Genomic DNA, 25,337 nt, shown 5'->3' with positions numbered 1-25,337 from the left:
GCTCTGCAGGAGAACTCCCTGAGTAAACACAGCGCAGTCGTGCTGCGTTATCCACAGCCTGCCCTGCGGAGGGGGGCGGGGCCTCGCTGCTGATGTCACCTGTCAATCAGGGATCAGTTCAGCAGGTGGGGATTATCAGTGAGACTCTGATCACACAGGTGGGGATTATCAGTGAGACTCTGATCACACAGGTGGGGATTATCAGTGAGACTCTGATCACACAGGTGGGGATTATCAGTGAGACTCTATGATCACACAGGTGGGGATTATCAGTGAGACTCTATGATCACACAGGTGGGGATTATCAGTGAGACTCTACGATCACACAGGTGGGGATTATCAGTGAGACTCTATGATCACACAGGTGGGGATTATCAGTGAGACTCTATGATCACACAGGTGGGGATTATCAGTGAGACTCTGATCACACAGGTGGGGATTATCAGTGAGACTCTGATCACACAGGTGGGGATTATCAGTGAGACTCTATGATCACACAGGTGGGGATTATCAGTGAGACTCTATGATCACACAGGTGGGGATTATCAGTGAGACTCTATGATCACACAGGTGGGGATTATCAGTGAGACTCTGATCACACAGGTGGGGATTATCAGTGAGACTCTCTGATCACACAGGTGGGGATTATCAGTGAGACTCTCTGATCACACAGGTGGGGATTATCAGTGAGGCCAGGTGCACCAGGGGCTTAAATTAGGATCATGTTATATTTTAATTGAAGCTGAGCAATGAACCTCACCGATAATGATCAGATGTTGGAGTAATATAGGTCATTAATGATCAGATGTTGGAGTAATAGAGGTCATTAATGATCAGATGTTGGAGTAATATAGGTCATTAATGATCAGATGTTGGAGTAATATAGGTCATTAATGATCAGATGTTGGAGTAATATAGGTCATTAATGATCAGATGTTGGAGTAATATAGGTCATTAATGATCAGATGTTGGAGTAATATAGGTCATTAATGATCAGATGTTGGAGTAATATAGGTCATTAATGATCAGATGTTGGAGTAATATAGGTCATTAATGATCAGATGTTGGAGTAATATAGGTCATTAATGATCAGATGTTGGAGTAATATAGGTCATTAATGATCAGATGTTGGAGTAATATAGGTCATAGGTCATCGCTGATGTGGTGTATTGGCTTGGCCCTCAGCTGCCACAGATAGGAGTGATGTTTTCCTTTCTTCCGTCTCCAGTGTTCTGCGGTGAAAAGCAGGTATTATTAAAGGAAAGGGACAAAGAGAAAACAGATGCAGGTAGTCATTATGCTGAAAAATGGTTATGATTGTTATTAATAAGGAACTGCATCCATTGTAGGCTCCCTATAGGAATAAGAGGAACCAGCATGCGGATGTGGATAGCAGGAATAGCGTGTGTCTGTTCAGTCTACAACACTGCTAGGATTGTGGGGAGAGAACTGAAACTGCACTAATGTACCGACTCCAAAACAGCAAAACAGCAACTTCATACCAGGTGTACCACAACCCCATCCCTGTGTCTACCACAACCCCATCCCTGTGTCTACCACAACCCCATCCCTGTGTCTACCATAACCCCATCCCTGTGTCTACCACAACGCCATCCCTGTGTCTGCCACAACCCCATCCCTGTGTCTACCACAACGCCATCCCTGTGTCTGCCACAACCCCATCCCTGTGTTTACTACAACTCTGTCCCTGCTCCTGGCCAGGGAGAGAACACTATGCCCCTCGAGTGCTGCCAAGGCTGGATCTTAAGAGCTAACGATGTCTGTTTTTGTTCCGCAGACAGAGATACAGGGCAACATTTCAGCCCATGAAATATGGAAGCGCATTCACAGGCATCCACTATGGGCCGGGACACAGTGCCAGACAAAGCTGCCTTTGTTTCAGAAGCTTTGGAAAGACAGGCAAGGAACGCCAGGTCCTTTTCCCATATTCCCCTGAGAGGGATCTGATCTCTCAGCAACAGTCTTCACCCGGCCTAAACGCACCGCACCCCGCCTGGCTTAAACGCACCACACACCACACGGTCTACACGCACCAAACACCACGCGGTCTACACACACCACACACCACACGGTCTACACGCAACACACACCACACGGTCTACACGCAACACACACCACACGGTCTACTCGCACGGTCTACACGCACCACACACCACGCGGTCTACACACACCACACACCACACGGTCTACACGCAACACACACCACACGGTCTACACGCAACACACACCACACGGTCTACTCGCACGGTCTACACGCACCACACACCACACGGTCTACACGCACCACACACCACGCGGTCTACACACACCAAACACCACGCGGTCTACACACACCACACACCACACGGTCTACACGCACCACACACCACACGGTCTACACACACCACACACCACGCGGTCTACACACACCAAACACCACGCGGTCTACACACACCACACACCACACGGTCTACACGCACCACACACCACACGGTCTACACACACCACACACCACACGGTCTACACGCACCGCACACCACACACCACACCCCGCCCGGTCTACACAGCGTTGCCCTGCAGAGGATCATGGGATCAGAAGTGACTGTAAAGCAGCTTGGGGGGGGTGTTAATCACAGAAACGAGAGCCTGTCTCTACAGGCCTACACTGGGCTCTTTGAAGGGAAGGATTATACACGCAGCTACAATGGCTGGTGCTGCCTTTTAATTACTTGTGTTTGAAGGAGACAACTGTACCTTTTATGGCCACTCCAGGCTGAAATCACCACTCCTGGCCTTGTTGCAGTCAGGATGGTCTATTTTTGAAGGGGGGGTATCAGCATGACCCAGGAGGGGTATCAGCATGACCCAGTTCACGTCCACATCTGATGTGCCTGATAGAGGCCTGTCCTGGAGCCTCTGCCCACATGTGATCACAACATGCTCTTGGGATGGCCTCTCCATTTGTGCCTACAGTAGTAGGTATTTAGATGGCCTCTCCATTTGTGCCTACAGTGGTAGGTATTTAGATGGCTTTTTTAGGTAAATGATAAAATATTATTTTTTTTATTTTATGCATTCTATAATTATGATTATAACTATGAACCCAGTGATATGTAGATTAAAACATATGGATCACTATATTGAAACGTGCAAAAAGGGGGTGCCAGGGGCAGTAGCACTATGGTGCATTAATGGACATACTCCTGTACATCCTGGCTCTGAGGGGGAGAGCGGACAGAAGCACAGACACACACACACACACACACACAGACACACACACACACACACACACTCACATACACACACACACACACACACACACACACTCACATACACAGACACACACACACACACACACACACACACACACACACGTATCAGTGCATCACCTTGTTCACTTGGTATCACTGGGCTTCACTGAGCAGACATGCCTGTTAAGCACTGCCACACGTATTGCAGCTCTCTCCTCGTCAGGATGAATATAGAATGCTGAGGTAACAGAACTCTGCTAAAGTAACATAACTGAGTACCACACCTACAAAACTACTCTCCCTCTTCTTGTGTAAGAGTGTGTGGGGCAATCTTTCACACTCTTACCTTCTTTGCCAAAGGTTGTGCTGGGAACGCTGCCAGACTCGCTCTGAATGTACTGTGAGCATTTTACAAACCTGCAGAAAACAATGATTTTGCAATGCTGAGAATTCCCTGAATGTCAGCCATCCGAGACATGGTTCAGCTGTGCAGAGCAGCCATTTTACCACAAGTTCTGCCTTCTCTGAGGCTGTTGGTCTGATGATAGAAAGGATTTTTATTTTAGCTATGACAGGCACCGTCAGAGGAAGCGGCTGAGTCCTATTTGGTATTCCTGGAAGTTTCACCGCTCTGCTTTCTCTCCAGGCTCACCTAGCAGACGCTCTACAGTTTTACTGTGAAAAACCAGCTGAATTCAATTTCACCCTTCCTGCAAATCACTGCAAATCTAATTTATTTCGGGGACTGTTGTTTTTCAGCTGTTTTTCTTTTTCTTTGCTTCAAATTTTGTCGTGGTAAAAAACAAACAAACATGTTAGACAATACAAGATTAATAGTCTAGTATTGTTAGCATTGCTTTACTACCACTGTTGGCATGATTGCTACACTAATGTAATTCAAATTTTGTAATGACGGGTTTTCTTCTTGGCCAGCATGATTGATGAGTATTTAATTATTTCATGTTCCTAGATTTTAAAGAGGCACGTGTCTGATTAATCTCTTGAAGTGGTGACTCTGGAAGTGACCAGCCCAGATGGAATCCTGGGTCTTAGATAACAGGCTTGAAGGAAGGGGACTAATTAAATTGATTTAATATCATTGTAAAATCCACACCCCCAACCCAAAAACACCAGCTGGTGTCCAAATATCTCTCATCCATGTATTTATTTTTTTCTGGCCTGGGAAGAGGATAATGAATTCTACAGTCTGCACACATTACACTTGAGCCTGTTCTGATTGAAGCATTATTCAGACCTAAATACGTCCTAAAAATGGCCTAAATACAATTATATTTAATTACAACAACTGATTAGCGCAAATGTTGGCTAAATCCATGTCATTGTCTACCCTATCACATTATCACTTCATGCTTTGCTCTTTCTCTTGGTGAGGCTCTAAGCATGTGGTGATGTAGTAACCTAACCCTTACCCTAACTGTCTACCCAGAATCCACTTGGAGCAATCCCTGGTACCACTGCACATGTCACCAATCTGTTTAGACAGCTATAGAAATTACATGGAAGGGTTGTGGCAGAGCCAAAACCCATTCTGGCAAACTTTATTAATCTGGTAAAGACATCATTATTCCCAGTGTTCAGTGTCTAACCCATACCAAAGCAATTGTCAGACTTGCTAATTATTTATAGTCTATATAAAATGTAATAAGGTCTAAATTAAAACAGAAAAATAACTCTGAACACGATATCTTTGCAGCTGCACTTTATGCACAAGGTTGAGATTTTGCTCTTGCGAAGCAAGCTCTCTCAAGGGTATGAGCACGCTTTTGTGTTTATTTATAGCCATGTCAGCTGCAGGTTTCAGACCCGGCATCCAAAGAGAATATGAAATGCAGTTAATGTATTCTCCTAACTGATTGAATTTAATTGAATTTATATAAAAATACCACTTCATATTTATTTTTATTCTTTCAATTTTCACAGAAAATCTGCTGACATTATTTTTTACTGCCTACCCCATGCCGAAGTGTTGCAGCATTCCGTTCTGCTGTGAAAATGTGTCGGAGAATGAAATGCTGTAAGACAATAATCAACATGCCCCTCTCTTTCAGTGGACCCCCCAGACCTGCCTGCCCATAACCCCTAACCCCATACCTCCCAAAGCCAGCAACGTCTGCCGATTATCTCAGCGCCTTATGGGATTTATCCACCCTCTGACTCTAGAGGGGATGGCTGAATTTCCTAATTCCAGAACCCCCCCCCCCCCCAGGGCTTCAAATTAAACCTTTCTCAGCAATGAGAGGTACATTGATTGAGATCCCACTCCATGAAAAGAACATGATTACCTGCCTTAAATATTGTACAAGTGGAAGGAAAAATGGATTTCCCCCAATATCAAATTCTAGAGGCTAATGTACAAAGGTCAGTCCAGACATTGAAGTTGAAGAGAAGTTGGGTATTCCAGGAAGACAATGATGCAAAACATTCTTAAAAATCAACCATGAAGTACCTCCCGGAAAGGTGGATGAAGGTTTTGGAAAGGCCATCACAGTCCCCAGACTTGAATATTATTGAAAATCTGTGGAGAAATCTCAAACATGCCGACATGCAAGGAGACTGAAGAATATTCCTGAGCTAGAGATGTTCTGCCAAGAAGAATGGAAATGTTTGCAGCTGTTCTACTTCCCTGAGGGGTTACAAAGTGATCCCAAACTTTTATACAGAGCCTTTTTTTATTATTTTGAAAATTAAAATAAAAAGTTATCTTGCTTTAAAATGTAAAGAAATATGTCATGTTTAACGTTATACCATTTAGAGGTCAGGTTCGCTTCTGTTCACTTAGATATTATATAAAACGCTTACTTTCTTTTACCAGAGGTGCCCAAATTTTTGCACACTACTGTAGACAGGTTGATTGACTGATGACCTGACTGTTGCTTAGGACAGTGTGGTTGAATATGTATGACCACGTTTCGATGGGACAGGAATGCATTGTGATATTAGAGGGAGCCATGAAAGGCTGGAGGCATTTATATCCCAGCAAGTACCACTGCAGAGTGACTGGTCAGTGCTGACCAGGTCAAAGGTCAACAGCAATGAGGCCGAAAGCACAATGCAGTCTTGGGGACCAAGGTCTGTGACCACTACAGTCACACCCCTTACCTGTCACCCCACAGCCCACAGTGAAATATGGCCCCAGACACAAAGGCGGCCATTTTAATTTATCTTTATTGTAGCTACTAGAGGTCACCCGTGGGAATTGGCCACAGCTGTTGTCATAGTGATGTAACATGGCTATTTCTTGCCATTCACAGTGGGTCTTCCTCAATTGTATTTGAGTCCTTAAATGAAATGAGAATAAAGACCAATGCATTCCACAGGAGCAGTCACCCCTGACTGCCCCTAACTGCCCCTAACTGCCCCTCTCTTTCAGTGGACCCCCCAGACCTGCCCATACCTCCCAAAGCCAGGGACGTGTTTCCTGTGCTGAGAGCGGGTCTGCTGCAGATACGGTAGTTGTGCTTTACATTCTCATCAGTACACCACAAAGATAAATGTGTGTGCATACACTCATTTGTCAAAATGCATAAAATGTTTTCATTAATAAAATGATTGGAGATGTAGTCAGTTGGGGGAGGGGGACATCCCAGTTTGAACATGTTAAATATGCCAAAGTAGATTTCAAACAACGCAACATAACATAATGATGAGAGCAGGTAATTCAGCCCAGCAATGCTCGCCTTTTCCTGCCACTAAACTGCTACCTAAAAGCTAGATAGTATCTAACACTGTATCAAACCAGGGGATTTCGCATTTGCATTGTAGCGTAGTGGTTAAGTTACATGCAAGGTCACAAGGGGACCTGCAAGGTCGGTGGTTCGATCCCCAGTGTAGCCACAGCAAGATCCGCACAGCCGTTGGGCCCTTGAGCAAGGCCCTTAACCATGCATTGCTCCAGGGGAGGATTGTCTCCTGCTTTGTCTAATGAACTGTACATCGCTCTGGATAAGAGCGTCTGCCAAATGCCATTAATGTAATGGAATGAGTGGCAGGACAATTGGCTTGACTAGCATCAGAATACATTTCACTGAATTTGACTTCATGCACAGCAAAGATTGTACTGGCAAGCCAAGATTGGTGGAATAGCATTTTTTATCATTCATATACATTCACCGAGCACTTTATTTGGAACATTTTTACTTTAGATAATCGCACGAATAAGAACAGGTAATAATCAGCCAATCATGTGGCAGCAGTGCATTGCATACAATCATGTAAATACGCATCAAGGGCTTCAGGTAATGTTCACATAAACCATCAGGTGATGTTCACATAAACCATCAGGTGATGTTCACATAAACCATCAGGTGATGTTTACATAAACCATCAGGTGATGTTCACTTAAACCATCAGGTGATGTTCACTTAAACCATCAGAATGGGGAAACAATGTGAGGTAAGTGACAACAACCCCACACGCACAGCGATACAACAGCCCTGCAGAGCTGATGGCTCCAATGGGTCTAACCTGAGGTAGCACAAACACACCAGCTCCTTAAACCAGGGGTAGCACTAACACACCAGCTCCTTAAACCAGGGGTAGCACTAACATACCAGCTCCTTAAACCAGGGGTAGCACTAACACACCAGCTCCTTAAACCAGGGGTAGCACAAACACACCAGCTCCTTAAACCAGGGGTAGCACTAACACACCAGCTCCTTAAACCAGGGGTAGCACTAACACACCAGCTCCTTAAACCAGGGGTAGCACAAACACACCAGCTCCTTAAACCAGGGGTAGCACTAACACACCAGCTCCTTAAACCAGGGGTAGCACTAACACACCAGCTCCTTAAACCAGGGGTAGCACTAATACACCAGCTCCTTAAACCAGGGGTAGCACAAACACACCAGCTCCTTAAACCAGGGGTAGCATTAACATGCCAGCTCCTTAAACCAGGGGTAGCACTAACACACCAGCTCCTTAAACCAGGGGTAGCACTAACACACCAGCTCCTTAAACCAGGGGTAGCACAAACACACCAGCTCCTTAAACCAGGGGTAGCACAAACACACCAGCTCCTTAAACCAGGGGTAGCACAAACACACCAGCTCCTTAAACGGATTCTACTGATCAAGGTTCTTAGAAAAGACTAGTGGGTGATTAGTAGAGTCAGGTGTGGGTGATTAGTACAGTCAGGTGTAGCTGATTGGTCGGAACAAAAGCCTGCACCCACGCCAGCCCTTTCTGGGTAAGATGGAGGACCCCTGCCTAAAACCATGAAACCCCCTGAATGGGTCAGTCCATTCTGACTCTGCGTAGGACTGGCCTGTCACTGAATTATCAGACTGTTTATTGGATTTTTCTGCTTTCTCATAAAGTCTTCTGTGTTGCCTCTATTAAAGGGGTTCTGGCTCTGGTTCTGGCTCTGGTTCTGGTTTGATTGATCGGCCCGGCAGTGCTGGAGTACGGTAAGCCCGGCTGACCCACTAAATTGCCTGGATTCGGATCAGAAGAGAAAGCTAGGCTCTACATGGCCAATCAGAGCGCTGCTCACTGTGAAAGCAGGGGCTTTACATGGCCAATCACAGCGCTGCTCACTGTGAAAGCAGGGGCTTTACATGGCCAATCAGAGCGCTGCTCACTGTGAAAGCAGGGGCTTTACATGGCCAATCAGAGCGCTGCTCACTGTGAAAGCAGGGGCTCTACATGGCCAATCAGAGCGCTGCTCACTGTGAAAGCAGGGGCTCTACATGGCCAATCAGAGCGCTGCTCACTGTGAAAGCAGGGGCTCTACATGGCCAATCAGAGCGCTGCTCACTGTGAAAGCAGGGGCTCTACATGGCCAATCAGAGCGCTGCTCACTGTGAAAGCAGGGGCTCTACATGGCCAATCAGAGCGCTGCTCACTGTGAAAGCAGGGGCTTTACATGGCCAATCACAGCGCTGCTCACTGTGAAAGCAGGGGCTTATATCTCACAAACACGGAGGAGGTGGAGGCTGGAGACCTTCTCTTAATCCCCACTGCGTATCCCAGCATGCACGTCTCTGGCTGCCTGTCAGATATATGTCTGACCACCCTGCTGAGAATGCAGGCTGAGACCAGATGGGAGCATAAGGTGGTTTTTAATGATTTAGCCTGCTTTTCACACTTATGACTGGTCACAGCTGGTTCATAGCTGGTCATGGCTGGTCATAGCTGGTTCATAGCTGGTCATGGCTGGTCATAGCTGGTTCATAGCTGGTTATGGCTGGTCATAGCTGGTTCATAGCTGGTCATGGCTGGTCATAGCTGATTCATAGCTGGTTCATGGCAGGTGAAGATGGAGGAGTAAGCTGGTGGTGAAACTGGTGGACTAGCTGACTATTTGCACCCTGAGACACCAACAGCCGCACACCCACCGCGATACAACAGCCCTGCAGAACTGAAAGCTCAGTAATTGTGAAAGTAATTCATTGTGAAAGCAGAAAGGCCTCGTGTTTAACTTGGTTAATGGTTTGCTTTCAATCACATACGGATTTATTGTAACGGACATTTCATTTAAATCTGATTCAAATCTTCGCACCCCACTGCAGGCTGGTCAGCTGATTGACGCGTTAACCCTAACTCTAACTCTAACCCTAACCCTAACCCTAAACATGTTACATTACATTATTGGCATTTAGCAGACGCTCTTATCCAGAGCGACGTACAGTTGATTAGACTAAGCAGGAGACAATCCTCCCCTGGAGCAATGCAGGGTTAAGGGCCTTGCTCAAGGGCCCAACAGCTGTGCGGATCTTATTGTGGCTACAACCAGGGATTAAACCCAGTCATTTACCTTAACCACTACGCTACAGGCCGCTACTGTGTTGAAAGCACAGCTTTAACCAGTTCATCAGCAGGGCAGTAATGTAGTTCAGTCATTTACTGCCTGAAGCCACATACAGTATTAGCTGGTAAACAGAAATACAATTATTTGTGTTGAGTAGAATGTGTTCTTTTTAATGTTTATTGTTGGAGATACTGAACCTGGAAATTACTTTGCTGTTGGTCTGATATCAGACTCCTAACCAAAAGATTATATAATAATCATAATGATGATGATAATGGGTGTGGGTTTGTGCTTCAGCCACAACAGAACAGCCTGTTCAACCATGAAGACAAAACATTCAGACAGCTTTCCTGCGGCCAGGGGAAGCAGATTATTCCAAGGTTGTGAGGCGCAGGGAGAGGGGAGAGGGGCAGGGAGAGGGACAGGGAGAGGGAAGAAGGGCAGGGAGAGGGGAGAGGGGAGAGGGGCAGGGAGAGGGGCAGGGAGAAGGGAGAGGGGAGCGGGGCAGGGAGAGGGGAGAGGGGAGAGGGGAGAGGGGCAGGGAGAGGGGAGAGGGGAGAAGGGCAGGGAGAGGGGAGAGGGGCAGGGAGAGGGGCAGGGAGAAGGGAGAGGGGAGAGGGGCAGGGAGAGGGGAGAGGGGCAGGGAGAGGGGCAGGGAGAGGGGAGAGGGGCAGGGAGAGGGGCAGGGAGAGGGGAGAGGGGAGAGGCAAATTACTGATAGCTGCATCCTCTGGCACAATCTAGGGCAGTGGAGCAGACTTTAATGAGTAACAGGTCATCTGAGCAGCAGCTGTAAAATATGGCAGAAGTTCACAGGTATGGGTCTGTCTGTAACCTGCTGGAAAATAACAATGACCTTGAAAAAAGTAGAATCACAAACTAAAATATAATTCAAGGACAGCCAGTTGATTGGCTGCCATGCAAGGTCAGGAGAATGGAGAATTTGGGCGTTAGGTGTCTTGCTCAGGGATACTTTGACGCACCCAGGGCACCCAGGGCTGGATCAAACCCTCTGGATCAAACCCTAACCCTAACCCGACCCGACCCTAACGACCCCTCTTTCCTCTTCAGCAAATGTTGCCCCCACAGTCACCCCCACAGTCACCCCCATAGTCACCCCCATAGTCACCCTCATAGTCACCCTCACAGTCACCCCCATAGTCACCCCCATAGTCACCCCCATAGTCACCCCCATAGTCACCCTCATAGTCACCCCCATAGTCACCCTCATAGTCACCCTCACAGTCACCCTCACAGTCACCCCCATAGTCACCCCCATAGTCACCCTCACAGTCACCCTCATAGTCACCCCCATAGTCACCCCCATAGTCACCCCCATAGTCACCCCCATAGTCACCCTCACAGTCACCCCCACAGTCACCCCCATAGTCACCCTCACAGTCACCCCCATAGTCACCCTCACAGTCACCCCCATAGTCACCCTCACAGTCACCCCCATAGTCACCCTCACAGTCACCCCCATAGTCACCCCCATAGTCACCCTCATAGTCACCCTCATAGTCACCCTCACAGTCACCCCCATAGTCACCCCCATAGTCACCCTCATAGTCACCCCCATAGTCACCCTCACAGTCACCCTCACAGTCACCGCCATAGTCACCCTCATAGTCACCCCCATAGTCACCCTCATAGTCACCCTCATAGTCACCCTCATAGTCACCCTCACAGTCACCCCCATAGTCACCCTCATAGTCACCCTCATAGTCACCCTCATAGTCACCCCCATAGTCACCCTCATAGTCACCCTCATAGTCACCCCCATAGTCACCCTCATAGTCACCCTCATAGTCACCCCCATAGTCACCCTCATAGTCACCCTCACAGTCACCCTCATAGTCACCCTCATAGTCACCCTCATAGTCACCCCCATAGTCACCCTCATAGTCACCCTCACTAGTACTGGAGACATGTTTTTAAAGTAGGTCACAGATCACAGTCATGAGTTGCGATTCATTTGCTCGTTTGCTATTTTATCAGGTAGCATTCTTTTGGAGAGGTGACATTCCGCTGAGAGAATTTTTTTTTTGGGAAGCCTTTATGTAACTTATGAACACAGTGAAATGTGAACCATTTCCTGCCTGAATGTGTTTGCTACATGTTTTCCAAACCACCTCTCAGAAAGAGGGTGAGAATTTGAATGGCACCATCGCTGGAAACGGTGATGCTGCTGGTGGAGGGGAACACCCTGTATTCTATATGCAAAACCCAAAAACATATTGTCCCAGAATGTTCTGACCCTGATGGGAGATATAATATCAGGCACAGCTGAATAATTCTTCAATGAGACCCACTTGCAAAAACAAAAGTAAAGCAGGGCCTTCTGACTGTTTAAAGTCAATGAGAGTGGCCTTTTGTGAGAAAGAAAGAGAGTATGAGCTTTTTTGTATTCTATGGTCTACACGGAATTCCTCAGAATCCAAAACGCTTTCTGTGCTTCAAGAATAGCAGGAACCAGCGTGAATTAAACCGATATTGGCACATGACTTTCACTTAAATGTAATGAACATTTTAATTTTAAGTTTTAGGTCACAGTTCAGGATAAAGGTCAGGCGGCAGACAGTGAACCCATACACCACCTTCTCTTCACAGGCTGGCATCAGAATACTGTCTGTTCATGAGCAACTTTACTTTTACGGTTTCATTATTTTCTAAAGTAATAATGTCTTTATTTGTCCGGTGCCTCTGCATTGACAATGGAGCTACAGTAACCCAGGCCCTGGGTAACCATGACCCTATGTCTCCTACAGTAACCCTATGTCTCCTACAGTAACCCTATGCCTCCTACAGTAACCCTATGCCTTCCACAGTAACCCTATGTCTCCTACAGTAACCCCTCCTACAGTAACCCTATGTCTCCTACAGTAACCCCTCCTACAGTAACCCTATGTCTCCTACAGTAACCCTATGTCTCCTACAGTAACCCCATGCCTCCTACAGTAACCCCATGCCTCCTACAGTAACCCTGTCTCCTATAGTAACCCTATGCCTCCTACAGTATCCCTATGTCTCCTACAGTAACCCTATGCCTCCTAGAGTATCCCTATGTCTCCTACATTAACCCTATGCCTCCTACAGTAACCCTATGTCTCCTACAGTAACCCCATGCCTCCTACAGTAACCCTATGTCTCCTACAGTAACCCTATGCCTCCTACAGTATCCCTATGTCTCCTACAGTAACCCTATGTCTCCTACAGTAACCCTATGTCTCCTACAGTAACCCTATGCCTCCTACAGTATCCCTATGTCTCCTACAGTAATCCTATGTCTCCTACAGTAACCCTATGTCTCCTACAGTAACCTTATGATTTCAGATTTCAGAACAAGGAGCCTGAGCTTCTTAAGGCATCTGTGTCCTGGGTGTCCTGAATGGTGGCAATTAAGACAATTAGCAACTGCTGTGCCGAATTATCCATTGGAATGGGCCTGAAAGTGTACAAAGCCTGGGATTTTAATGATCACATTCCTGAAGATAATGGTTTACGGAAAAGCCTGGGAACTCGCAGCCTGCCTGGTATCAGCCAAGCTAGATTACCCAGAAGACATTTCACCCGCAAAGACAGAGTTAAGGGTTGTGTTCCAGCAGCGCAGCCAGTGGGTTATAAGCTTGGTCTCTTAATGAGTCAGTTTGCTCACTTCCTCAGCTGTTAAAGCCAATGAGACATAAACACATGCAGTTCTACGTGCTCAGGTTTCACCTGCTCCCACAGAGAGAGCCTGGGGAGGACACCCCCCCCTCCACACCCCATGTGATGTTCTTTCTCTCCCTTCACAAGCACTATTCAGTATCTGCTTTTGTTTGTTTGTCCAGGGCTTTGTGACTACCAATCCCGTGGCCTGATGTGTTCATGTGCATGTCTGTCTCACTCAGGGCTTGAACTCCAGAGGAAGCGACTGTGTGCAGAACAGGGGCTGTGTGCAGAACAGAGACTGTGTGCAGAACAGGGGCTGTGTGCAGAACAGAGACTGTGTGCAGAACAGAGGCTGTGTGCAGAACAGAGACTGTGTGCAGAACAGAGACTGTGTGCAGAACAGAGACTGTGTGCAGAACAGAGACTGTGTGCAGAACAGAGGCTGTGTGCAGAACAGAGACTGTGTGCAGAACAGAGGCTGTGTGCAGAACAGAGGCTGTGTGCAGAACAGAGACTGTGTGCAGAACAGAGACTGTGTGCAGAACAGAGACTGTGTGCAGAACAGGGGCTGTGTGCAGAACAGAGACTGTGTGCAGAACAGAGACTGTGTGCAGAACAGAGGCTGTGTGCAGAACAGAGACTGTGTGCAGAACAGAGACTGTGTGCAGAACAGGGGCTGTGTGCAGAACAGAGGCTGTGTGCAGAACAGAGGCTGTGTGCAGAACAGAGACTGTGTGCAGAACAGAGACTGTGTGCAGAACAGGGGCTGTGTGCAGAACAGAGACTGTGTGCAGAACAGAGACTGTGTGCAGAACAGGGGCTGTGTGCAGAACAGAGGCTGTGTGCAGAACAGAGGCTGTGTGCAGAACAGAGGCTGTGTGCAGAACAGAGGCTGTGTGCAGAACAGAGACTGTGTGCAGAACAGAGACTGTGTGCAGAACAGAGACTGTGTGCAGAACAGGGGCTGTGTGTTCCTGGAATAGCAAAGTATGCAAATCACCACGTCTCCTTGTATAAGGGGGGGGGGGGGGGCTGTAGTTATCCACAGGCCTTTCATAATTTCCCTTGATTTACTCTAATTTGTTTGTGCTCTTCATAATTTAATTGGTCACAAATAAGCAGTAATTTTGAGATTTTCACAAGCTTTCAGAAATGGATCATTCACCCTGAAATTAATCCCATCCAAGCAGAAAATGTAATTACCTTTTTTGCCAATAATTACAAGCTACAATACAAGCAAAGAGTAATGCATGTAAAGCCCTCCATGCGTGAAGTCTGAAGTCTGCCCTGTCCGTTTACCACAGAGCAGAACTAGGATCTTAAGTAACCCATCGCTGGGAATGCACTCCTGTTTCACATTTTGAATGGGGATAATTCCTTCAGAGCTGAATCTGGCTGAAATTCAACTCTGACTGTGGCAGATTCAGCTCAATGGCTGTGGAAAGCATGACTATAGAACCTACCCATGATCATATGCATCCTGTGTCCCATAATGACAAACTTGACCTGGACAAAACCTGTATGACATTAGAATCCATGGGGTCCACACATACAGACTTCTGTACTCTGACACTAATTTACTTTAGTGGATGTATTCCAGAAATATAATTATATAGTCAATGCAATCCAGTCACTGCCTGTGTGAAAGGTATCTGAAGGTTGTGTCTGTGATAATCAGCGTTCTCTCAGATTCCAAGGCTGATATTGGATAGGACAGGAGCCTGCAGTAGGCAGCTCAGCCAAAGTCAGTTATGGGAGCACAACCTTGATTCCCTCTCAGGTGTCTACACTCCATTTGAGTCCCGATACAGGCTGCTGTATCAGTTCACCCGGCCAGCATTGAATGCAGCCATAAAAGTTGAGTTACTTGGCCGATGACACAGATTGGTGTAAAAGACAGATTGGTGTAAAAGACTCAAATATCACCTCAGATTCTGCTGATGGGTGTAAACTGCATATCAGCACACCTCACATGACAAAATGTATTCTCCTGAAGTGCCATTCCATCACCACCTCCTAGTATAGTGCTTAGTTATATAATGTCGTAGTGTCTTATGTCACTTTTCTGACCTGTTCTAACCTGTCTCCCTTTTCATTGTCACTGAAGTAATATGTTTGTTTTATCTTCTTGCGCCATGTAAATTTGTTTGGCTTGTGTTTACTAATTCATGGTAGCCTTATTGAATTTGCTGTGCTGCAAAGAGCTTTGAATTTAACCTTTAAGCATTATTTTTTGTATGTTATACCTAATAGTTTCATCACCTGTCAACACGGGTGCATTGGAACCAGGGGACCAGGGGAAATGTGCTGTCTTACAGCTGAACTAAAACAGGTCTAATGCTACAAGATGGAGTAGAAGTGGTGACTTGGAAACATCACTGCAGTCATTATACTTCCCCATATCTTCAGCTGGGGCGGGGCGGGCTGTCAGAATAGCAGTGAGGAAGCAGGAGGTTCAAACACGTGAATGGACTGTGATAGGCCAGCTGAGCCATCTGTTAGCCTCAGCCAGCCTGCCTGAACTGCGCCATGCTCCATTTAGTATATGGCATCTAAATAACTAACCATGGCACAGTATTATTCCTTAATGGCTACCTTGTTGCTCGGGTGGTAATCCAAATTGCTGACTACTCCCTACAGCTTAAATAGCAGTTATTAAATTGATTATAACACACCAACTGTCACTGGCAAATATGTGTTTCTAATTGCAGTTCCACATTACTAGCTAGCTATTACAGAGGGACCATGGAGCTTAAAGTATTTAGTACCTAACGCAATGAGAGTAGGCATGCTGAAGCGCTTACATTTAAAGAAAACAATTAATTATGGTGCCAGAACCTTTTACATCAGAATATTTACATCTCCCTTACACATAATCACCAATGCAGGTCATTGGAGTCACACAAACACAGTGAATATGATTGAGCTATGAGTGGCTGTAAAGTGGGTCTGGGTCCAGCTGTTTTCACATAAACAACATGGATGCCACCCCTCCTATGCTCTGAGCACTGAGCACTGAGTACTGAGCATCACTCTGAGCACAGAGCATCACTCTAAGCACTGAGCACTGAACATCACTCTAAGCACTGAGTACTGAACATCACTCTAAGCACTGAGTACTGAACATCACTCTGAGCACAGAGTATCACTCTAAACACTGAGTACTGAGCATCACTCTAAACACTGAGTACTGAACATCACTCTGAGCACAGAGCATCACTCTAAACACTGAGTTCTGAGCATCACTCTAAACACTGAGTACTGAGCATCACTCTAAACACTGAGTACTGAGCATCACTCTGAGCACTGAGTACTGAGCATCACTCTAAACACTGAGCACTGAACATCACTCTGAGCACAGAGCATCACTCTAAACACTGAGTACTGAGCATCACTCTAAGCACTGAGTACTGAGCATCACTCTAAACACTGAGTACTGAGCATCACTCTAAACACTGAGTACTGAACATCACTCTAAGCACTGAGCATCACTCTAAACACTGAGTACTGAGCATCACTCTAAACACTGAGTACTGAGCATCACTCTAAACACTGAGTACTGAGCATCACTCTAAACACTGAGTACTGAGCATCACTCTGAGCACTGAGTACTGAGCATCACTCTAAACACTGAGTACTGAGCATCACTCTAAGCACTGAGCATGCTCACACCGCTCTGAGCATGGCTTTGATTGGACACTGCAGTTGTTATAAAAGAGCAACACATGCAAGACTGATGTTTTATCTTTTACATCAGTTACACCATTATAAATCAGTACTTGCTAATTTATTGAATAATTCATCTGCTATTGATGCAACTTTAAACAGCTTCCCCAGGTCACTTGATGCAAGTTGTCATAAAATGTTTAGTTATGTTAAAAATCTAAAAGCTGTTTTAAGAGCTGTTTTAAAAACAGATCAGTCTCAATGGCTGTTTATAAAGTAAAAAACATTTACAAGTGAAAGCAACATTTGTCATGCTCCAAGTAACTGAGCTGCTACATTCCAATGAAACATTCTAATGAAAATGTAGCAGCTGTTCAATGGACCGAGGCTCATTTAGCAAAACAAAGCCTCAAAAATAAGAAGGTATAGCACTCTACTGTGCTGCATTATCCCGCATTGCTGAAGGTAATCTGCAACATGCTTAGGTTTGTTTGTAGATGATACAGTGAGCTGAAAGCCTTCATACTTAAAGTCTGAAAATACATGAAAAAAGTCCTTAACAGAGAGTCACTTCTGTCCCAGAATGTCACTCCCAGCTCCTCACACAGAGGTATCTTCCCATGCCAGCGAGCTGCTCCTCCAAGGCTAGGCGTGGATCCTAACAGTTGAGTCCTGAGTAGGAGATTTACGTCATTGAGTCTCTCTGCGTATGCTCTTCAGCTGCTGGCGACAGTTTAGTGGGAGTGGCAGAACATTCTTTTCAGTTACACCTTGTTTACATTTACATTCATACATGCATAATAACTTTGCATGCAAAATGGGCCCCTCACATTCTGCTGAAACACTCCTGGGGCCTGTTCAGGCCCTTACCCCACACACACCTCACTGTGACAGACCTTACCCCACACACACCTCACTGTGAGAGCCCTTACCCCACACACACCTCACTATGAGAGAGCCCTTACCCCACACACCTCACTGTGAGAGAGCCCTTACCCCACACACCTCACTGTGAGAGCCCTTACCCCACACACACCTCACTGTGAGAGCCCTTACCCCACACACACCTCACTGTGAGAGCCCTTACCCCACACACACCTCACTGTGAGAGAGCCCTTACCCCACACACACCTCACTGTGACAGACCTTACCCCACACACACCTCACTGTGACAGACCTTACCCCACACACACCTCACTGTGAGAGAGCCCTTACCCCACACACACCTCACTGTGACAGACCTTACCCCACACACCTCACTGTGAGAGAGCCCTTACCCCACACACACCTCACTGTGAGAGAGCCCTTACCCCACACACACCTCACTGTGAGAGCCCTTACCCCACACACACCTCACTGTGACAGACCTTACCCCACACACACCTCACTGTGACAGACCTTACCCCACACACACCTCACTGTGAGAGAGCCCTTACCCCACACACACCTCACTGTGACAGACCTTACCCCACACACACCTCACTGTGAGAGAGCCCTTACCCCACACACACCTCACTGTGACAGACCTTACCCCACACACACCTCACTGTGAGAGAGCCCTTACCCCACACACACCTCACTGTGACAGACCTTACCCCACACACCTCACTGTGACAGAGCCCTTACCCCACACACCTCACTGTGAGAGCCCTTACCCCACACACACCTCACTGTGACAGACCTTACCCCACACACACCTCACTGTGAGAGAGCCCTTACCCCACACACCTCACTGTGAGAGAGCCCTTACCCCACACACACCTCACTGTGACAGACCTTACCCCACACACCTCACTGTGAGAGAGCCCTTACCCCACACACACCTCACTGTGACAGACCTTACCCCACACACACCTCACTGTGACAGACCTTACCCCACACACACCTCACTGTGAGAGAGCCCTTACCCCACACACACCTCACTGTGAGAGAGCCCTTACCCCACACACACCTCACTGTGACAGACCTTACCCCACACACCTCACTGTGAGAGAGCCCTTACCCCACACACCTCACTGTGAGAGAGCCCTTACCCCACACACCTCACTGTGACAGACCTTACCCCACACACCTCACTGTGAGAGAGCCCTTGCCCCACACACACCTCACTGTGACAGACCTTACCCCACACACACCTCACTGTGACAGACCTTACCCCACACACACCTCACTGTGAGAGAGCCCTTACCCCACACACACCAATAAGTGGATGGCAGTGGCTTTATTTATTTTATTTTATTTTTTAGCTCAAGGACATATTGGCTCCTTGTTGATATTAGCGATATTAGCAATATTAGCAATATTAGTGATACTAGCCTTTCAGGGGCACTCCATAATCTCCCTGATAACATATATAGAAAAGCAAGTTTCCACATCCTTGATGCTGCAAATACTCTAGCACACTCAGGGGTAGGTTTTCACATTGCTTTAACATATTTTTGGAAATAAATTATTTTCACATTGTTTCTGTATATATGCTAAGCATACATGCAATTCATTTAGCATAGAACCTACTAAAATATCCCTCAATCTATCCATAATCTAACCCACTTATTCCTGGTCAGGATCGTGAGTAGTGTTGAAGCCTATCCCAGCATGCACTGGGAGGCAGGAATATACCCTGTACAGGTTCCTATTAAGTAACGGAGAAATACCCTATGAACGAGTCAGTTATGAGGAAATAATTGCCCGACTGGGTGGTGCTATGTACAAGTTAACTTGCCAAAGTAATGTATCTATTGCCATTTATTTTTAGTTTAGAAATGTATTCTTTGAAACGCAATGGGAACGGGATAAAAGAGTCCCTGTTGTTAAGAAAAAATATTCAAGCAACATAAAATTGCCTGCTGCAACTAAAAACCAACAGCATCATTGCCAAAGAAAAGTTCGCTATCTCACCATAAAACGTTAGGCTCTTAACTAATGTTAGTTAGTAATAATAGCAATTTATAGAAATTTGACGCTGTATTCCAGACATGTGATAATTATCTCCTCGTGTGTTGTAAGCAAGGCTCATCACTGTCGGTTTTAACCGAAAATTATCATTTGGATTAAATCGCTACAAAGTCATAGTGATACAGGCACTAATTCCCTACAAAATGTAACAGGAAAGGGGTTTATGTTAGGCTTATTTATTGTGGCCTATATGTCACTGCGAACGTCATTAAATGTGCAGTTGAAATTGTTTATCCAATCTCCCGGAGTGCGCACTATCAATGTTCCATGAACAAAGCCTACGGTTAAACGAAAGGACAATGTTTTAAATTAAAGATTTATCCTGGAAATTTTCATTATTATAATCAGATTTTCAGCCGTTATTTGAATTTCATATTTTTCATCCGATATTTTTTATTTTTATGAAAAATAAAACCTGAAAAATTCTCAGATTTTTTAATGAAAAATAAACTCCAAAAACGATGAGCCTTAGTTGTAAGTTGTGTTATTCAGGTAAACTCGCCATGTTCTCAACGCAAAGAAACTCACTATGTTCCGAACGCAAAGTCAGCTCACTATGTTCCGAACGCAAAGTCAGCTCACTATGTTCCGAACGCAAACACACTGCGGAGCTCAGCTGGGTCTTGTGACACAGAGACTGCGCAGCTGTGGGCAGGCTGTAGGTATCCTGCAGCAGTGTGAGAGGAGGCTGAATGTTTTATCGGCTTGCTGTAATGAGAGAGTACAGGCCTACTGCACGTGACCAGTCCAAATAAACAGCTGAAAGAAAATTACACATAAAATGACTTACAAAAACTCATTACCCATTTCTTGAAAAAATCTGTGATATCATATTTAACATCCCAGTACCTTTTTGGTTTTATAATAATATCTATAATAGTATATCATTGTATTATCATCTCAAAATAAAAGATCAATTTATCCTGATTTGAAATCCAGGCTAACTGAATAATTTCAAACCAACTGTATCTATTACTATAGCAAAGACATTTTAGAAAACCCATAAAAGGCCAGTTGAGTGCATTTATACTGTGAACGGGGCACTCCTGGTCCAGATGTAAAAGTAAACAGCTGCACTCTGTCAGCCACAGCCAGAGCCCACTACAGAGCCTGCAGGTCCAGAGTTATGATGCTGTCTCAGGACACAGCCCTATACTGAAGACAGCACAGGGTTATGATGCTGTCTCAGGACACAGCCCTATACTGAAGACAGCACAGGGTTATCATGCTGTCTCAGGACACAGCCCTATACTGAAGACAGCACAGGGTTATGATGCTGTCTCAGGACACAGCCCTATACTGAAGACAGCACAGGGTTATGATGCTGTCCCAGGACACAGCCCCATACTGAAGACAGCACAGGGTTATCATGCTGTCTCAGGACACTATACTGAAGACAGCAGTCTACAGATTTTTGTGGAATTTATAATTTATATATCAGTGTAAGTGTTTCATGTGTGGGGGGAAGCAGGTAAACAGCACCTTGTTTAGTCCACTGAGACTTGTCAGTTTGTTCTAAGCTGTTTACCTTAGGAAGGTATTTGGAAGAACCTGTTTCAGGTGTATGAACCTGTTCAGATGGCTTTGGAGGCAAAAGCCATGCTAAACACTGCTCGAGGGTTGTCTCCAGAATTCCACATTTCAATGGCACATCTAGTCAAATTTTGGACAAGTTACACAGTGCCATTCACAGTGACCATATTTTAACAATTGTTATGCTGAACCTGGACACACTAACTTTAGAAAAGTGTCATTTTTACTACATGGAGTGAGCCCATCCATTCCTATCTCTCACAGGCGTGCCAGTGAATAGGTGTAAATGTTTGGCCTTCTTTTAAGCTATTCCTTTATCACACTTTCTTATCAGACTATTGTGATGTAAGCAAATTAGCCCGCCCTCTGACTCATGTGACAGCTGTGGTTGTTCTCCTGCATTGAATGTCATTTGCTAATTTGATTGTAAGTTGTTCAACCACATTTTCATCACCCTTGCAATGTATAGAACTTGCCTGAGGGGTGACCAGGGAAGAAAAGAACACGCCTTCCGTACGATACTCGTATCAGTCGCCAATAATTTATTCATTTATAAGCATTACAAAAAAGAATTATGTACAATTATTATGTATTTAAAAACGGTTCTATTATTATGGCTACAACTTTAACTCTGCAGTGTGACAAGTTTTGACCGCAGAAATTAAGGAAACGACTAAACTACGGTGGTTCGCATAGCAAGTGTGGCCTCAGTCTTAGAACAATAGGACAGTCTTGTGCCATCCGCACTATAGCAAACCTGGACAGATTTTCTGTGTAATTCGGCAAAAAATCCTCAACTTTGCCAAATTACGAACTTCAATTAGGCCGTTTGTAAAAAAAACAACATGGAATAGAATCCTTCAGATTTCCTGGGCAATGCTGCCAGCGCTGCAGCTTGCGTGCAGTCACACGTTCCCGGGCCGACAGGGGACCGCTGCTCGGCAACTGTGTGCCTGGAGATCTCCCAGTCCTGCCCCTGCAACCTCAGTAAGTGTCCTTTTGGGGAATCCTTCCTTCCAAAGGAACGTGGGCCGCAGCAGAAAAGCGTCTCTTCGGCGGTCCGTTCCCGGCGGGAATGGAGCTGCGCGGCTCATCTCCTCCTCTCCTCCTCTCCTCCACTCCTCGTCTCCTCATCTCCGCTTCTTGCTGTGTCGGAGCATCTTCTTGCGCTTGAGGATCATCTCGTGGAGCTTCTCCAGGCCGGGCTGGAGGCCCTGCCCGTCCAGCGCGCTGCAGCCCTGGGCATGGTGCAGGGTGGAGGGGCAGAGTTCGTGCAGCGCCAGGGCCTTCTCCACCTCCGGCACCGACAGGGCCGAGGGCAGGTCCTGCTTGTTGGCCAGCACCAGCACCGGCACGCCCTGGTTCTCGGAGGTGCGGGTGATCCTGTGGAGCTCCACCTTGGCCTCCTCCATCCGCTCCGTCTCGGAGGAGTCCACCACGAACACCATGCCATCCGTCCGGCGCGTGTAAGACTTCCACAGCGGGCGCAGCTTGTCCTGCCCTCCCACGTCCCACACCTGGAAGGATGTGGCCCGTGAGCTGCCCACCGCCACCTTGATCTTCTCCATGTTGAAGCCCTTGGTGGGGATGGTGTGGACAAACTCCCGCAGCTGCAGTCTGTAGAGCAGGGAGGTCTTCCCCGCGCAGTCCAGCCCGATGACCACCACATGCAGGGATTGAAAGTTGGGCAGGAAGGGAGTGTTGGGGGCCATCTCTGTCAGCTGGTTCCCCATGGCTGGAGGACTCTCTGGAGAGTTTGACCAGGCAAATTCCACAGAGGTCAGAGCTCTTTATATGTGTCCCCCTTGCAACTGCTCAAAATGGAGGCCGGGGAGTCTGTGCACCTAAGCAAAACAAAAACACAAGCACAACTGGTCACTATCTGTCACAGGCATCTAACACGAGGGAGAGAGAGTCTGTCACTAACTTGGGTAAGGTGTTAACCGTAAATAACCACTTTATCGGAACAATGGGTTACACAACAGATAATGCAATTAAGAGCTAAAAGAACAGAGCAAACATTATTAAGGCCTGTGGTTTTAGGCAGGGGGTAATTCACTTTGGCAGTTATCTATGCATTAGAAATTAAAGTGTGATTGCTGTTCAATGTGCCTTTTGTTTAAGCCAAGGTCCTTCCACAATTCCATTGTTTTAGTTAAACCGGCTCTCTGTGCATTGACTCTCCTTGAATGCTACCAGCTCTGCGAGTGTTTACTGCAACGTCTATATTGTTCACCCATCCAGAAAGCCCGCAGCAAAAGTCTGACAGACTGCGCTGGAATAACAATAGCCCGGGTTAGAAATCAGAGATAATTAGACTTTCAACCTCCACCCGCCCCCAATAAAAACTTCACATGGATTTATGTTTCACGATTAACCCTACACTCCACGAGAATAACAGGCTTTTTTTAAAGCCAATTCGCTGTAGCCTTCTATAATAGGCTATATCGCACCCCCTTCTTTTTAATCAAAGAATTGAAGCGTCCAAAATAAACGCACAGGGACTGAAATACTCCTTTACTCTCGTACTGCGAACTCAGACAGTAACAACAACCTCACAGCTTCTGGATTTCGCAAAGCAGAGATCCTAAACGTAATCAACCCCGAACTGTAAACACATTTCACTGAAATCAGGCTAATTCTGGAAGAGCAGACTGCAGTCTTTAGTCCCATCCGGTATGATAAAAGCACGCATAGCTGTAACACAGTGAATCCGTCAATTGCACATAATTTATTCGTATTACTCAGCCTCCACATAATTACTACACAAGCTACATAAATACTGTTTAGCGAGTGGCCGCTGTTCCGAGATGCATTACCTGTTCGCTCTGTATCTAGGAAACGTAAACAAAAAATACTTTCCTCAAGACGACACACTGCGAGGCATAAATCTGTCGATAGCATCACAATCACAACTGTACTATTTGTACGAAACGAATCAGCCTTCAGTAAATACTCCTGGTTGTAATAATACTGCCCTTGTAGTCATGTTTTGTGCCCCGATTTAGGGACCAGCCTAATGTGAACCTAATTTAAGTTGCAAAAAGGTAAAAATGAATATTTCTCATATCAATTAAATTTACCTTTTATTGTTGCGCTTCTGTTGACGAATACTGTGGTCTTTGTGCAACGATGATACAATTCCACAAATGTATCCTTGACACCGGTAATCCACAAATCCGAAAAAGGCAGCGCACGTATATTCCGTCCCTCGCACCAGCAACTCCTAGTAAAGACTGAACTGGCTGCGGTGCGCACCAGCGATAGAAAGCGACCCCCCTGTGACGTCACCAAAACACCCTGCGGCACGCATTCTGCTCTTTAGTTCCCCCTGGCGGAGTTCTGAAGGAATGACTCAACTACGCCTCTGGGGAAAAAGAACTGTTTCAAACATTCTGCCAAACATTACATGACCAAAGATTACGGCCATTTAGCAACCATATGTTTTGAACAGAGTCGTCGTGTTTATAGAATTCATTTCACTTTGGATAAAGGTATATAAATGCCAA

General features: G+C 46.1%; 1 protein-coding gene across 1 annotated transcript; it reads right to left on the bottom strand.

The window, feature by feature from the left end:
• Window positions 1–22,350: 22,350 nt before the first annotated feature.
• LOC133114508 (ADP-ribosylation factor-like protein 4D) lies at window positions 22,351–25,052 on the bottom strand. Its single transcript, XM_061223977.1, has 2 exons — window positions 24,912–25,052; window positions 22,351–23,672 (listed from the first exon to the last, which is right to left on the bottom strand). Exon 2 carries the CDS (start codon window positions 23,559–23,561, stop codon window positions 22,959–22,961), a length of 603 nt encoding a protein of 200 aa, XP_061079961.1. The 5' UTR covers window positions 23,562–23,672; window positions 24,912–25,052; the 3' UTR covers window positions 22,351–22,958.
• Window positions 25,053–25,337: the final 285 nt, after the last annotated feature.

This window comes from Conger conger, chromosome 16, assembly GCF_963514075.1.
Source record: "Conger conger chromosome 16, fConCon1.1, whole genome shotgun sequence".
NCBI lineage: Eukaryota > Metazoa > Chordata > Actinopteri > Anguilliformes > Congridae > Conger > Conger conger.
Note: the sequence above shows the minus strand (reverse complement) of the source record. Positions and strands in the feature narration are given on the sequence as shown.